The sequence below is a fragment of the Pezoporus occidentalis genome, unplaced genomic scaffold, assembly GCF_034315485.1.
Source record: "Pezoporus occidentalis ecotype Australia unplaced genomic scaffold, CSIRO_AGI_Poc_V1 ctg199, whole genome shotgun sequence".
In the NCBI taxonomy this organism is placed as follows: Eukaryota; Metazoa; Chordata; class Aves; order Psittaciformes; family Psittacidae; genus Pezoporus; species Pezoporus occidentalis.
Genome location: NW_026913844.1, coordinates 401,851 through 418,177, shown reverse-complemented (window position 1 = coordinate 418,177; position 16,327 = coordinate 401,851). Strand labels below are relative to the sequence as shown.

Here is a 16,327-nt window from a genome sequence, read left to right as displayed (position 1 = left end):
AAACCCTGCAGACCTCAGTGACCCGCCTAGGACGGCCCCATCCTTGTGTCCCTGTTGCTGCTATCCTCAGGTGTCTCTTAAGAGGCCAAGCAATTGATGAAGAGCGGTTTGGTCCCCCTGGTTTTGAGGTTTGTGTTGGTTGCTGTGGCTGGGCTTCGGGGCAGGGCTGAGCAGGGGAGCGGGTCGGGACGGATTCCCCTTTCCAGCATTCACTCCCCGAGCCCTTGTGGAAAACAACCCGACCTACACCTCTGCCCCCGCCGCAGGGTCTGCAGTGATTTACACCTCCAGCGCCCTGCAGTCTGCTGCGATCAGCCTGTGCACGCCTGGACAGGCAGGACCTGGCAGCCGGCGCGTCTGCAAGCAGCGCTGGAACGAGCCCCTCCAGCCGAGCTGGGAATGCCTGAGAACGGCCCCGGACCGACACCAGGCGGGAGGGGACGGGGGGGGGGGATTTCCTCGGGGCTCAGAGCTAGAGCCCGCCTGGGGCAGCGGCGGCACCGGCTGAGCCCCGAGCGATGCCTGCGGCCGATCGGGGCCGGGGCTCCGTACCCCCCCCCCCTTCCCCGAGCCGTGCCGGGCGGTGCGGGGCTCGCTTGTGCCGGCGCCCCGGCGGCTGCCGCTGGGGGGTGGTAAACGGCCGCGGGCGGTGGGCAGGCTCCGCGCCTTCCTCCTCCTCCTCCTCCTCCTCCTCCTCCTCCTCCTCAGCCTGACGTCAGCCCGTGGTCCCGCTCAGTCGCGGGCGGCCGGCGGTGGCGGCGGGCATGGCTGGGGGGCGACGGGCGGCGGGGCTCGCCCTGCGCTGGGGCTGCTGCCTCCTGCTCTGCTGCGGTGAGTGCCCTTGGACGGAGGGACGGGACGGGACGGGACGGGGCGGGCGGGGACGCGGGGGGGGGCGGGCGCACCTGCGGCACCGTCGGTCGGTGCAGCGGCCGCTTCGCTCCGTGCTGCCGCCGGCCCCGCCGCCCTGGTTGGAGGGGGGGGGGGCTCCGTGCTGGGGTCTGCCCGTGGCCAGGGGGCTGCGGGGGCCTCCCCGCAGGCAGGCAGCGAGCGGAGCTGACGCCCTTCGGAAGCAGCCTGGCTTGGGGCCAGGAACGCTGGAACTGTGGTGCCGGGAGAGCCCAGGTGGGAGCAGGCGGCCTCGTCTGCACGGCCCCGGGGCGGGCCTGGGAGCGCCCATTCCGCTCTCGGGACCCCGCTTAATGCAGAGCAGGCGGCTCTGATTGCCCGGCGTAAGGCGAGCTCCAAAGTCCGTGCTTCGTGGGGCAGGGTGCCGGAGGTTGCCCCCACGTGTGTGCAGTAGCTTGAATTAGTCGAGTTACCAAGAAACATCCACCCCATTCCTTCTAAGGAGTTTTTCCCCGAGCTCTCTGTTTCTCTTGGCTTTTTTCACGCTTGCTTTTTTTATCCTCTTTCCAGTCCATTTTCACCCTCTGTGCGCGGGGGGGGGGGGAGGTTTTGTTTCCTGCCCTGCCCTCCTCCTTGCAGCATGCCCTCTCCTCCATGGGGACCAGGGAGTGGTCCCGGTGCGCTGGCTACTCCCTGCCGCCTTCTCGCCTTGTCCCTGCCCAGCCGAGCAGCGGAGGTGGCCCCAGGCGCTGGGGAAGCTGCTCTGGCCAAGGCGTTGGCTCCGCAGGAGTGCAGGAGCCCCGAGCCAAAGCAGGCTGCTTCCACCCCCGGCCCATGCTCGCAGCCAGCGATCCCCTTCCCCACAGCACATGTGCCGAGCGAGGAGTTTATTGGTTGGCTGCGTTGGTGTGGTTGCAAGCCCAGCCGCTGTGGAAGCATTGATGCTTCCCAGAACCATTGGGGGGGGGGCACAGCCAAATCATTCCCAGGCAGCACGGGGGTCTCGCTGTGCTGCGGGAGCGGGGGGGCTGAGCCCACAGTGGTGCCGGTGCCACCCTTGCCCCCCTTTGCATCGCAGTCTCTGTGTGTCAGATCTCTGTGCATGTTGTCACCTGCCTGCAGGACTGGGGTTATGAGCCTTTCCCCTCCCGGTGGGGTGCTGGGGTTGGTTCTGGGGTGCTGATCCCTGCTGCAGGAGAGCTTGGGCTCCATCCCCAGCACCGAAAGGGCTGGGGCGGAGGCTGTGGGGCGCTGGGGTGGTGCTGCTTGCTGCAGGGCCTGGCTCTGCACCCTGCGAGGATTAAAGGGGTTCAGGTGATGCTGCTCCGTTTGAACTGGGCCCCGTGGCTCAGGGGTCTTCGCTGCCCAGGCACAGAGGGGAGCAGCGTGTGTGGCTGTGCCTGTGCAGGCAGGATCTGGCCGCAGCTGGTTTCCCTGCGCAGGGAACGGGATCCCGCGGCAACCTCAAGCATCCCATGTGCGGCTCCAGACCCCTGCGGCGCCCCACAAGAGCGCTCCCACCGGGGGCTCCGCCGTCTCCCCGCTCACCTCGTTCCGCAGGAGGCTCCGCTCCCTCCACCCCCTTTCCCCGGCTCTAAAAGCAGATCTTTGTTCTTGCGGAGCCCTGGCTGCCGGCCGGCTTTCCGCCGGCCAGATGGGACGGCACCGGGGGGCTCTCCTTGCCTTCCCCCCCTTGCTTGCTTGCTGCAGACGGTGCTCTCCCCATCGCTGGAGCCGTGCCAGGCGCTTGGGGTGCGGTGTGAGGGATGGAGCTCAGCGCTGCCCATGACCCTGCACCAGCATTGCAGCCGCGCTGGGCGCAAAGAGAGGTTTGCCATGTCCTCAGAGCCAGGGTGCTCTCCAGCCTGCCCGTGCACAGAGCCAGCTGTGGGGTCTTGGAGCTGCAGGAGGAAGCCTTGTGTCCCCCGCCCCAGCACTTGTGTTGCTGGGGAAGGCGAGTATCCAGCCTGCCCTGGAGGAGGTGGGGAGCAATGAGCCCTTGTTCCAGGCGTGCGGGGGCTGCAGGACCATGTCCACCTCCTCAAGGGCAGCGGGTGGCTGGGAGGGCTGTGTGCCTCATGCCAGCCCTGGATGCCGCTCATTCCCCAGCCCTGAGCTCATGTTTCGGCTGCCTGGGCGAGGGCTCTCATGCCGAGCAGGTCAGTGGGGCTGGACACCAGCTCTCCGTCTCCCAGGGGCTGGCTCTTGCCTTGGGGCCGTGCAGAAGGTCTATAAGGATGCTGGGGGGGACAAAGCCTGGCTGCAGCTCAGAAGCATGAGGGCACAGGGGAGCAGCAGGCAGCCAAGTCATGGCCATAGAGGTGCAGGTGCTTCCAGCACAAAGTTATCTTTTCCTATGTATGCTCGGTGTAGCTTCCTGGCCCCACTGCACGCCTGTCTCTGGGGTTTTCACCTGTTTTTCTAGCACCTCCTTTCCTGTTCAGTGCTTTGCTTCTCCCTCTGTGCTTAGCGGGATGGGTGAGGGATAAAAGCTGCTTTTTGGGATGTCCTGAGGTGCCGAATCCTGCGAGCCGGGGCCTTTGCTGTGCCAGAAGGGCTCCTGGCTGCACGTTGGCATCGTGCCACCGCATACCCTGTCCAGACAAAGAGCGTTCTGTGAGCACGGCATCGCCCTTTGAAGTCCCCTCGCTTGCAGGGCTCGGTGGCTGTCACCGAGCAGCACTATCAAGGGAGCTGTTGACACAGCTGCCTTCTTTCAGCACCCTTGTCCCAGGTTCCCATACCTGGGCTGGGCTGCGGGTGCTGAGCCAGCTGGCCCTGTGTGCTGGGGCAGAGACCCCTCCGCAGGGCTGTGTGCCAGCCGGGGGCGTGCGGACCCCTCTTGTCCTGGCACCCGCAGTGCCAATGGCAACTCCCGGCCTCGTGACGCAGCCCCTTGGGAAGCTGTCCTGGATCGATAGCCATTACCTTCCCTGGCGCTCTGGAGCGTGGCCAGCAGCTCCATTACTGGTGTGGGCAAGCAGGGAATGCGTGGTGCAGGGACGGGCAGTCTCTGGTGCCACCCCTGTGCTATGGGTGGGCAGGAAGCAGAGGAGCAACAAGGGGCTCACCTTGGATGTGCTGGAGGGGGATGTGGGGAGTCCTGTTTGTGCCATGGCCATGGTGGCTGGGGCATGGAGGGCGAAAGGGAGCCGCAGGGTTGGAGCACCCCTCCTGGGTGCTGCCCTGCCTTGTGCACACAGAAGGCAGTGTGGCAGCAGGAGTGATGCCATGCTCCCGGCTGGCACTTCCGCTGTGCTGGGCCGTGGTGCCTAGGGAACGCTGGCACAGGACGCAGCTCTGCCCTATGCCCTTAGTGGGATGGAGGTGGGGATGGGCTCAGACACGAGGGATTCCCTGGGCTCCCCGCCCCTGATGGACCTTGTCCCATAGCTGCAGCCAGCGGTCTGGAGGTCTCCATGCCGGCAGTGGTTGAAGTGGAGGCCGGGGGCACGGCCAGGATCGAGTGCAGCTTCTACACCCCCGAGAATGGTTCCTCCACCTCTGTCAGCTGGTTCTATGTGAGTGTGGCCTGGGAGAGGAGCAGTGGGGCCGGGGCAGCAGCAAGCCCGGGGTTCCCATCAGCACAGCCTTGGGCCCTCGCCTTGCAGATGGACCGCAACAACCGGGTGAGGCTGTGCCGTGTGGCGGGCAGCGAGCTCCTGGAGGAGAACGTGGACTACAAGGGGCGGCTGTCCGTGGGGGAGGACCGAGCCCTGGCCATCAGCAGGGTGACGGTGCAGGACGCCAGGACCTTCGTGTGCCAGGTCGGGGAAGGGAGCCACGTCCTGGGCGAGAACCAGACCAGGCTCCATGTGTACAGTGAGTGATGGATGGGGCAGGAGGGCAGCGGGGCCGGGATGCTGGGGGATCCCGTTCTGTGCGTTCCAACATGTGTGGGGTGGGTTCTCTTTGCAGAGGTTCCCGAGGCCCCTGAGATCGTGGCCAGCTCAGGAGGTGCCTCCGTGCAGAGCAGTGAAATCCCAGAGGTGAGGAGATGCCCCGTACGGGGAAGGGGGAGGCTCCAAGCCATGCCGAGCTCCCCTCTCCCCATGGGGGCACGCCGTGTGCTCAGCGCTCCCTGTGCCCGCAGATTGCCCGCTGTGTGAGCAGGAACAGCTTCCCACCCCCCAATATTACCTGGCACAAGAACGGGGAGCAGCTGCAGCCGGAGGAGAACAGTGAGTTGGATGGGGATGGGGATGATGCCTGCCTGCCTATCCAGGCTGTGGCCGTCCAAAGGAGCCTTGTTGCTCCCAAGGGAGCCCTCCTCTCTCCCATGGCCGGGGTCTTTCCCCATGGGATGCGAGCAGCGCCTGTGTCCCGTGCAGCGGTGAAGATGCCGTCGACGCTGACGCGCGAGTCGAGCGGGCTGTACACGGTGAGCAGCACCCTCTTCGCCCACGTCACCCGCGAGGACCGGCACTCCCTGTACCACTGCTCCGTGCACTACCGGCTGCGGGGCCAGCGGCGCACGGCCGAGTCGCGGCGCGTCAACATCACCGTGTTCTGTGAGCCGGGGGCTGCGGCGGCGGGCGCGGGCGCTGCGGGGCAGGGATGCTCGGCGAGCGCTCCCGCTCCCTCCTCCTCCTCGCCGCAGACCCCGCGGAGCACGTGAAGCTGCAGGTCCTGCCCTCCTCGGCGCTGGTGAAGGAAGGGGATGACGTGAAGCTGGTCTGCGAGGCGGACGGGAACCCGGCGCCCGTCTTCAGTTTCTTCAAGAGAGGGGTAAGGCCAGAGGGGACCTGGGCACCTCTTTGTGTTCTGGCTCCTTGTCCGCCTTCCATAGGGCCCTGGGGACAGGGGTGCAGTGGCTGCGGTGGAGGATGCTTGTGTGGGGCTAAAGGCTCTGCTTGCTTCCCGCTGCCTGCAGCTGGATGACGTCTGGCACGACCTGTCATCGCTGACGGACACCAGCAGTGGGGTGCTGAATCTGCACGACGTGAATAAGAACAGCAGCGGCCTCTACAGATGCCAGACCCTGGACTTGGATGATATGAGACAGCTGGAGAAGGACGTGGAGCTTGTGGTGAACTGTAAGGCAGGGGGACGGGACCCTGGGGAACCTCCTGCTGGGTGTCTCCTCCCTGCAGCTCACCCTGCCCTGGTCTCCATCCCTCTCCTAGACATTGAAGGGGTCCGTGTGAAGATGGAGCCATCCTCGCCCCTTCGGGAAGGGGATAGCGTGAGGCTGAGCTGCAATGCCCACAGCCCTTTGTCCCTGGATTACCAGTGGAGGGATGAGAAGGTGAGCAGGCATTCAGGTGCTGTTACCAAGCGAGCCTGGGCTATTCAGAGCCGGAAGCAGCAGGGCATGGTGCTTGGGGCTCAGCACTGGGGGACATCCCTTCCCAACAGGACAGGACGGTGGCGAAAGGGAACCAGCTCTTCCTGAGCAACCTCACCTTCGAAACCTCCCGGAACCTCAGCTGCAAGGTGATGGCACCGAGCGTGCCGGGGCTGGAGCAGAGCAAGCGGGTGGCTGTGGCTGTTGAGGGTAAGACCCAGCGCGCGTGCGGGCACGGCGGTGCCGGCGTGAGCCTGTCCTGCCTGGCGTCGGCGCCGTGCCCACGATGGCCTCCCCACAGGGAAGCCGCGGATCGTGTCCATCAGCTCCCCGCTGTACGTGCGGCAGGACGAGGTGGTGAACCTGACGTGCAAGGCCATCGCCTTCCCCAGGCCCTCTGTCCACTGGAGCGTCAATGGGACGGTGAGAGCTGCCTCAAACCCCGGTCTCTTGAGGGGCTGCGCGTTGCTCCGGGCACTGAATCCTTTGCTGTTCCCCCCCCCGCCCCGGCACAGGCTCATGAGTACGTGGAAGACCAGCACATCGCCAGCAACCTGACGGTGCGGGTGAGCCACGACCTGCTGCGGGCAGGAGCCATGTGCAGGGTGTCCAACGCGCTGGGGGTCAGCGAGCAGCACATCCAGCTGCTGGGTGAGTCCCGGGCCCTGCCTCCCGAAGGGAACCCAAAGCAGGATTAGTGCTGTCGGCACGGGCACCGTGTGTGCTCTGCGGCCGTGGCGTGCCTGAGCTCTGTCTCTTTCCCTTTCTGCTCTACCAGTGGAGTCCATCAGGAAAGGTCAGTCCCTGGGCTGCGCTGGGTGCATGTGTCCATCAGCCCAGTGCTCGCCTCTGGGCTGGGGAGGGAGCGCTGGCTGCTGGCTCCTGCACTGCATCTCTCGCTGCTCCTCTCTTCCCTGCCAAGCCGAGAGGGAAGCAGAGGCTCTGTCTCCATCTGTTCCTGCAGCGGTGGGGAAGCTGCCTGCTTGGCCTCTGCTTGTTGCCCAGTGGGGCCATCGAGTGCTGCTTCCTGCTGGAAGCGTAAGGGATGGCCTGATGGCTTGCAGGAAGGCCTGTAAGCCATTATCCCATGGCGTGGCAGCCAGGAGCAGGATGCAAAGTGTATTTATACAGAAACTGCCCTGTCAGTGTATAAATACAGAATATATGGATGAAATAGAATAGAATAGAAATACAAACCCTGCACTTTTGTACTGACATCTGCATCCTGCAGGGATCTGGAGAAGCACCGGGAACCGGGCTCCCCATGATGCTTTCTTAAGGGCACACCTTCTCTCCTTTTGCCCCCACAGGAGTGCAGCGATGCAGCAGGTGGAGAGCTTCGGGGTGGGACAAGCATTAACTTCTTCCTCTCCCGTTGTCTTTAGATCAAAAGATACCAGAGAGCAAAGGGGTGATCATTGTGGCCATCATCGTCTGCATCCTCGTGGTGGCTGTGCTGGGGTCTGTCATCTACTTCCTGCACAAGAAAGGCAAGATCCCGTGTGGCCGCGCTGGGAAACAGGACATGTAAGCACTGCTGCCTGCCCATCCAGGGAGCCCTTGGGGACAGGGGTGCTTGCCATCACTCATGCTTCCCATCTCATTGCACCGGCTGCTCCCTGCCCAGCGCAGAGAGGGGCGATAGTGCAGCCTCGGGGGGCACCATGCTGGGGTCTCGGCAGCGCTTCCAGCTTCCCACAGGCTCTGCTTGCCCCGTCCTTGCAGGGAGGCAATGAGGAGGAGAGCAGAGGGGTAGAGCAGCCAAGGGAGAGGGGATGGGCAGCCCAAAGCTTTCTGTGAGCCGGAGCCTCATTCACCCCGGCCCCGCTCCAGAGCATCCCTTGAGATGGAACCAAAGCGCAAGCGGCCACGTTGCCCTCTTTGGTATCACGAACCTGTCTCAGAGTTGTCACCTCCCTCCCCTAGCACAAGGCCAGAGGCACGTAAAGACAAGATTGTAGTAGAAGTTAAGTCAGATAAAGTGTCCGAAGAGGCGGGGCTCCTGCAGGGCGCCAACGGCGAGAAGAGATCTGCCGCTGACCAGGTAGGACAGAGCATCATCGTGCGCTGCACCCGGGGCCAGGGCTTGGGCACAGAGGTGAGGAGTGTAACGGGGAGGGCATCGAGGTTGTGCTTCCCTCCCCTCCCTGCTCCCCACCCTGCATGGGCCTCTGTCATCCATCATCCGCGCTCAGAGGGGCCGTGGGAGGGAGGGGAGGTGATAACGGCCGGGATGATGCGGCACCAGCGCACGTGCTCTGCTCCGTGCCAGCCCCTGGCACCTCCTGCTTGGCTCTGCCTCCTTCTGCGCTCCCTGGAGCAGGAGCCGGGCTCCCTGAGGAGCAATGGGAGAAGGAGCTGCTTAAACACCTCTGGCCGAGAGTCAGAGGCTGCGGGAATGGGCTGTGCTCTGGCATCTTTCAGCCACAGCTCTCGGTGCAGGATGGGATGAGTCTCCTGGGCTCAACCCCATCACGTTGCTGTCTGTCACACAGACACCTGCAGTAGAGGATTATCCCTAATGGCCTTTTCTCTCCCCCCCCCCCTTTCTGTTTTGGTGGCCTGAAGAGCGAGAAATACATCGATCTGAGAAACTAGAGAGGGCCTGAAGCTACCAAGTGCTTTCTTCCTTCAAACCTTTCCTGCTCTTGGATTGCCTTGTCCCACCCCTGCTCCAGTACCTGGGGAGCACGGCCAGAGACAATGACTGCGTCGCGGTGCTGAGCCCAGGACACCTCCCTGGCTCACCTCTCTGTTACCTCAACCGTGGGCTTGCAGGTTGTTGGCAAAGCTGCACTTGCTTACTACTGCAGAGAAGCCAACAGCAACAGGAGGCAGAAATAACCCCATTTAAGCTGCCTGATGGCAGGATTGGAGGCGTTTGCAGGGAATCTGTACCCATATGGGAAGGTTTTGATGTGTTTCACCCCAAACTCGCTCAGCAAAGCAGATGGAATTGTGCTTTCGGGATGCCCCGGGCACCTTGAGTGTAGCGGTGTGGAGGTTGGACGAGGTGAGGGATGCAAGTGGAGGGTTAGAGCAGTGGTTGTGAGAGCGGGGAGGTGTCGGTGCTTTGCTTTCCCATTGACCTGTTCTTGTCTCGGTTCAGCCCAGCGTGTCCTGGTGGTGCCGGGCAGCTGCGATCCTATGGGAGGTGAGGATGCTGTGGAGCAAGGCCAGGGGTGCCCACCTCTCAGGCACATGCCAGACTAAGGGCTTAGGGTCTCTGGTTTGCAGTGCAGCCTCGCTGACAGGAGCGGGAGGGCTTCCCTCTCCCCGTTGCCCAGGAATTGGATTGCTTTTAGAGGGGCTGGCAACAGCAGGTCCCAGATGCCCCCCCCCCCCCCCCCCATCCCCATCCCCAAATTTAAACCTTAAGGAATGTCTCAGGGTTTGTGTTTTTCGTGCTGAGCAGTTACCAGCCCCAGGTTAAACCAGTTCGTTTCTGTGCTTCTGTGGCACCAGGCAGCTTGAATGGTGGAGAGGGGAGATGGATGGGCAAGCAGCCTGCCTTCAGCTTCTGCTGCCGTGGCCCTTCCCAGCCCTCTGCCTGCACCATGGCTCTCTCCTGCCTTCCTCTAGAGAGATCAGCGCCCTGCAGCCCCTTTCCTCTAAGCGATGTACTCAGTGCTATGCTGTCCACAAGCCCCAGGCCTTGGGGTAGCTCTCTGCAGGTGATGGGGAGCCGTGCAGCAGCCAGCACCCTGCCAAAGCAGCGAGCTCTACTCGCGAGCTACAAGTGTTGTCGAAGCCAGAGCTTTGGTTTATATATATTTTTGTTGGGTTGTGTGTACATTTCCAGGAGTTTTGTCTGTTTTTTTTTTTATATATATGTGAAAATAAAAGTACCAAGTTCCAAGCCGGGGTGTGAGTGTGTTCCTGCTGGCGGCAGCTCCACTGGAGTGGTAAGGGCTGCCCATCACCTGCCCTGGCCCTCCTCAGCCGCAGGGCTCCCTAACCCTACCGAGGGTGGTGGCACCATGAACACTGCTGGCTCAACCTGCCTTTGCACCGGGGCTGGGGCAGGAAAATGGGTTGTGTTCACTGGCCATACGTGATGCTATTTACAGGTATAAGTCTGATACCCAACGGGCAGATGAGGCGCAGAGAGCAGATGATGTGTATATATCCCCTGTACCTGGTAACAGAGAAGCCTATAGGTTCTAATAGGTAATTGCGTAGACATCTAATACAGACACAGCTAACTACCAATACTAATACTTCTATAGATATTCCAATAGATAATCTAGGTATTCTAATAGATAACTGTAGTACTAGATGGTAATACTTAGTTTTATTACTAGTGATGGTACATACTGAAAGATAATACTGTCAATAGAATTTAATAGATCTCAGTGATAGAATCTATTAGGTGCATTCACTGCTAACTACTCATAGTTAAGTCTAGCACTGGATTCTAATGAATAACATTATGGTAGACAGTTGTTTTGATAGCTACTATAGACACTTATTGATAGTAATGCCTTTTTTCTCTTAAGGAGCTCTAATACAGTCTAGCTTATTCGTGCTCTAGCTACTTTAGATCCTAAGTGATCATTCTTATTGATATATTCTAATACATTTTAATTTCTATTAATAGCTACTATAGATGCTAAACACAACTAGGGGATTTGTTAAATGGTTATTTAGTAATTATGTGTAATTAGTTATTATTTATTATTTTTATTATTTATTAATTATTACCATTGTTAAAATATTGCAAATTGACAGTTGCAATAACACTAATACAGGTAAGAACAGATAATTCTGTTAGAAGATTCTCATAGTTTATGAGACAAAACTGTATGGCTAGCTGTTAAGCATAAGAAATACAGGAATCCCAGTAGTACTGATAGGTTATTGCATTAATAACTACTATAGTTAATTGGATAAGCAGATTCTGCTATCGATTCTACTGTTTCTAGCTATTAGAGAGGCTAATATCTGTAATATGAATAACAGTGTTACTAGGTACTGGTAGGTCATACAAGCAAATCTCGTCACCAGCTACTGTAGGCACTAATAAAGCCCAAGCCTACAAGTATATTCTGATCAGTTAGGATTGTGATTCTGGATTATGAACTTTATTAATCGATTTGATTGGATTAACTCCATCGACAGAATTATTAGTATCAACTTGGTATAAATCAATTCTGCCCTCTGCCAGCATCCATGCCGTGAATGTGAATTTAACAGGTAACTGTTACAATAGAGAGTTAATGTAGTAAATAAAGTAGGTCTAAAAATCAAGCTAATTACTGCTTAGGACCAGCTACTCTTCATAGAGAACTTGTTAGGTTCTAGTACCTACTGTATAGGATGAAGTAGTTATCATCTGTGTTACTCCCTACCGCAGGTACTAATACATAGGTCTGTTATTAGGATTCATAAAAAACCCCTTTCGCTACTCCCTGCTGTAGATGCTAATAGGTACACATAGACCGTTGTTTTGAACAGAAGAAACTGGAAACTGGGATTGTTGGTTAGGATCTCCAGTAGCTCTTAGCTGGTAGAGGGAATATTCCAGCCCAATGCAATGGATGAACAGAGGACTTCATCTCTTCCTTTCACCCCCATAGCCCCAGCTGAGCCCAGTTACCACCATCTGACCCAAGGTAACCTTTGGAGAGGTCCATTTGACCTGAAGTGACCCCTCTGGGACCTATTTGGCCTGTAGTAACCCCTCTGTGACCTCGTGTGACCCATTTGACCTGTAGTAACCTCTCTGTGACCCCTTTGACCTGTAGTAACCCCTCCGTGACCTCACTTGACCTTGAATGACCTTGAATGACCTCAAGTTGACCTTTTGAGAGGCGAATTTGACCTAAAGTAACCCCTCCTGTGACCTAAAGTAACCCCTGGAGAAACTTGGAAGCGTCGTTTGACCTGAAGTAACCCCGTGACCCCCATTTGACCCCTATGACCCCATTTGACCTCTATTTGACCTCTAATTGACCCCAAATGACCTTGAGATGACCTTTTGAGAGGCTCCTTTGACCTGAGGTGACCCCTATGATCTCTTTTGACAGCCCCCCCCCTTGTGAGTATTGGAGTTTATTTGACCCCAGGTAAACCCTTATCTTCATCTGACCCCAATGTGACTTGGTTTGGGGGGGTTCCTTCAACCCCCTGCCACTTGTGTGTTCTTATTTGCCCCCATGTGCTCTCAGTTGCCCCCCAAATGCCCTGGGGGGGGGGGGGGGTGTGTGTGTGTGTGTCAGCTGGACCAGTTTGCTGTCTCTTGGCTCCATTTCTTGGGGTGTTTCTGTGTTAACAGAGTCCAAAACAGGCTCCTTTTTGGATGCTCAGGGCTCACTGGGCTTCACAGATCCAGCCTCTCCGTGTCCCAGGGTACCAGATTCACACCTCAGCCTCTCACAGGCCCCAGCACCACACGCTGGGCTCCAACAGTGTTTAGCATTGTACAGCACCCACTAGAACACACACTGTTAGAAGCGTGTACATGTCATTTTGGAGTCATTAAATCTCCTTTATACTTCATATATAGCCATAGTGTGTACCTGTGCAATGTATGGAGGGACAGAGATGCTATGCAATAATTAGACAAGTTTTTAAGAGGCCATAGTAATGTATTAACCCATTCTGTGTGAGGCAAATGGAGCCTAACAGACTCCAGCAGCATGGGACGATGGCTTCAGGATCCACTGGACCCCAGCAGACACTGCATTGGGCTCCACCCAATTCCATGGACTCTCTTAGACCCTCCTCAGGGGAGGTACCAAATCTCTTCATGTCATTCTCAGACTCCAATAGGTCCTGCTGGATTATGGACTTTATTAATCAATTTGATTAGAATAGAATATCTATGATATCTATCTAGTTATCAATGATAGATAACTCTATCAATAGAATTATTAGTATCAATTAGAATTATTAGTATCAATTTCTATGTTATCTATGATATCTGTCTAGTTATCTACGGTAGATAACTCTATCAATAGAATTATTAGTATCAATTTCTATGTTATCTATGATATCTGTCTAGTTATCTATGGTAGATAACTCTATCAATAGAATTATTAGTATCAATTACTATGTTATCTATGATATCTGTCTAGTTATCTACGGTAGATAACTCTATCAATAGAATTATTAGTATCAATTACTATGTTATCTATGATATCTGTCTAGTTATCTACAGTAGATAACTCTATCAATAGAATTATTAGTATCAATTACTATGTTATCTATGATACCTGTCTAGTTATGTATGGTAGATAACTCTATCAATAGAATTATTAGTATCAATTACTATGTTATCTATGATACCTGTCTAGTTATCTATGGTAGATAACTCTATCAATAGAATTATCAGTATCAATTACTGTGTCATCTATGATATCTGTCTCGTTATCTATGGTAGATAACTCTATCAATAGAATTATCAGTATCAATTACTGTGTCATCTATGATATCTGTCTCGTTATCTATGATAGATAACTCTATCAATAGAATTATTAGTATCAATTAGAATTATCAGTACAATTACTGTGTTATCTATGATATGTCTAGTTATCGATGATAGATAACTCTATCAATAGAATTGTTAGTATCAATTAGAATTATCAGTATCTATTTCTATGTTATCTATGGTATCTATCTAGTTATCTATCATAGATAACTCTATCAATAGAATTATTAGTATCAATTACTATGTTATCTATGATATCTGTCTAGTTATGATAACTCTATCAATAGAATTATCAGTATCAATTACTGTGTCATCTATGATATCTGTCTAGTTATCTATGATAGATAACTCTATCAATAGAATTATTAGTATCAATTAGAATTATTAGTATCTATTTCTATGTTATCTATGATATCTGTCTAGTTATCTATGATAGATAACTCTATCAATAGAATTATTAGTATCAACTTGGTACAAATCAATTCTGCCCTCTGTGAGCATCCATGACATGAATGTGAACTTAACAGCTAAACCAGGTACAAAGTGGTGATGTGCAAGAGATGCAGGAGGCTACGTGAACACCTCCGACTTGGCTGTCCCTGTGGAGGTGACTGAGAGCAGGCAGGAGCAGGAATACCCTTTCCTCCAGGAGAGAAGCGACACGACCCAGACCATGTGCTACAACAAAGGGGATTTTATTTAAAAATAAACCTTTTTGTTTTCTTTTTTGTACTGACACAGGTGAAGGAAATCCCAAAGAAAGCAGCTCTTTAGTGGGCAGCAGACGAGAATGGAAACAATTAATAAATAACATTAGTATAACCTCTAAACATGAACAGTGCGCTCGCCAACAACACGAGGACTTTTAAACCGAGTGAACCTTAAAGCTCAGCTACTCTCTGTAAGAATATTTACCTTCTGTTTCTCCTTATTCTTTACAGATCTGAAAGGATTAAATACTGCTATCATAGTTTTATATTAACGACACTATTATAGCTTTCTTAAAATAGTTTGTGAAAATCTCAACATTTTTAACACTGATATTATACAAATTGGTACTTATTTGTCATTCAAGGGGAAGAACAACATGTCTCTGCCCCCCCCCCCCCCCGCCACGAATTCCAAGCAACATTTCTCTTAGGAACTTTAAAACCAAGTGTCCTTATTCCCCACTCCTTTTTAAAGGGGCACCTTTAAGGAAGGGCCCTGGGAGTTGCATTTTTTTCTTGCTCAACTGAAATAAACCCATTTACAGCAATGACCCTGCCTCAGGATTAGCTACGGTAATGGAATCAGCCTAGTGCAGGAAGCAACGTGCTGCACTCCGAGCCTACCCGGCTGCCCCGAAGGAAGGGCTCAGGGAAGGGCATGCAGAAAAGCTGTTCATGGTGAAAGCAAGGCCGCTGGTTCCCAGCAGAGACCCTGCAGGCTTCAAGCTGCAGCACTTGTAGAGGCAGACACACAGGGGCAGCGCTGCAGACTGGCAGGATATGTCCCATTCCTGATTCCCATTCAGCTCCGGTGGCACTGGAAGTCAGTCAGAAACCCTGTTCAGAGCAGTCAATACTTGCCTGCTTTCCCCACCCACCTGCTGCTCACTGGGTACTGGTTTGTGCCCAGCTCTTACAGTGCTGTTCTCTGCTTGCTGTGTGTCCGTGGTTGACAGGCAGGGGGGAAACCAGCATCTTGAAGAGCAGAACTTATCCTGTGTTACAAGCAAAAGCAATCCTGACCTACAATTCTACTGTCTTCACAACCAAGCTTAGTACAGCACCAGTCCAGACAAGTCACTGTTAGTAACAGGTGAAGTAAGAAACCTCCACAGCTGAAAAGCTACCAAGCAGTGTCAGAGCTGAAGTGACAATTGCCCCTTCTTTTCACCCCTTTCCAAGCTCAAAGGTTGTCTTTACAGCTTGTCTGCTTTGGGCTCCTCATTTTCACAGAGGGGTGGATACTCAGGTCCAGCCCAGAGGTGCAGCATTCCCTTAAGAAAGGCACTAGACATGTGGGGGTTTTGTTTCTTTTTAAAGTAGCATCATAATGTTAACTTCTTAAGAATAAAGATCAAGAAGGTGAAAGGAAGAAAGAGAAATCCATCTTGGGCTTATTTTTGTGAAAGAACAAGAAAAATGCACTGTACAGTGCGTGGACTGACTTCACAGAGCACAGCCATAGGACATGGTCAGGACTCTGCTGCACTTCAGTGGTTCTAGCAAACGCTAACACGTCTAAGGACAAAAAGCCAAGATTTAAGTTTCTTTAATCAGGCTGGGACAGAAACAGTGCACAGAAAGGACACATGCAGAAAAATCAGTGACACATGCCACAAAGACTGTTCTCTCTAATCTCTAAAACCTGGAACAACAGCCATAGGAACACCTCTCGGCACATAAACCCCAAAGACAGGCCTGTAACAGCTCTGCTAAGCATGATTTAGTTTAACATTACGACAAGAAGCCTGTAATAAACGGCTTGTACGGGACAGGGCATCACTAGTCTGATCACACACACTGTGCAAGACGAGAATTAAGGCTTTCTAGCTGGCTGGACTTGGCTCTTATGCAGCCTTGGCAGTGGCAAGAGTCACACACCACACTTGAACACACTTGCACTGAGTTAACACAGCAAATCGGGAACAAAGTGGCTCCAAACCTAACAGGGACCAAGTGGCAGCACTGGAGAGGATACACAAAAAAGAGGGCTATAAAACTGTAGTGCTCCCTCACAAAAGGGTTTTTACCTGGTTCTCCAGTACAAAG

At 54.6% G+C, this 16,327-nt stretch overlaps 1 protein-coding gene across 2 annotated transcripts; it reads left to right on the top strand.

Annotated features, from left to right (window-relative positions):
* Positions 1 to 689: 689 nt before the first annotated feature.
* Positions 690 to 9,269, top strand: MCAM (melanoma cell adhesion molecule). 2 transcript variants are annotated; one of them, XM_062617608.1, is made up of 15 exons: positions 690 to 831; positions 4,243 to 4,370; positions 4,461 to 4,671; positions 4,768 to 4,838; positions 4,943 to 5,030; positions 5,181 to 5,360; positions 5,450 to 5,577; positions 5,723 to 5,885; positions 5,976 to 6,097; positions 6,208 to 6,346; positions 6,438 to 6,559; positions 6,652 to 6,787; positions 7,522 to 7,663; positions 8,063 to 8,180; positions 8,705 to 9,269. In XM_062617608.1, exons 1-15 carry the CDS (start codon positions 765 to 767, stop codon positions 8,732 to 8,734), a joined length of 1,845 nt encoding a protein of 614 aa, XP_062473592.1. In that variant the 5' UTR covers positions 690 to 764; the 3' UTR covers positions 8,735 to 9,269. The 2 variants fall into 2 exon arrangements, with proteins under 2 accessions (XP_062473592.1, XP_062473593.1); XM_062617609.1 differs by lacking the exon at positions 8,063 to 8,180.
* Positions 9,270 to 16,327: the final 7,058 nt, after the last annotated feature.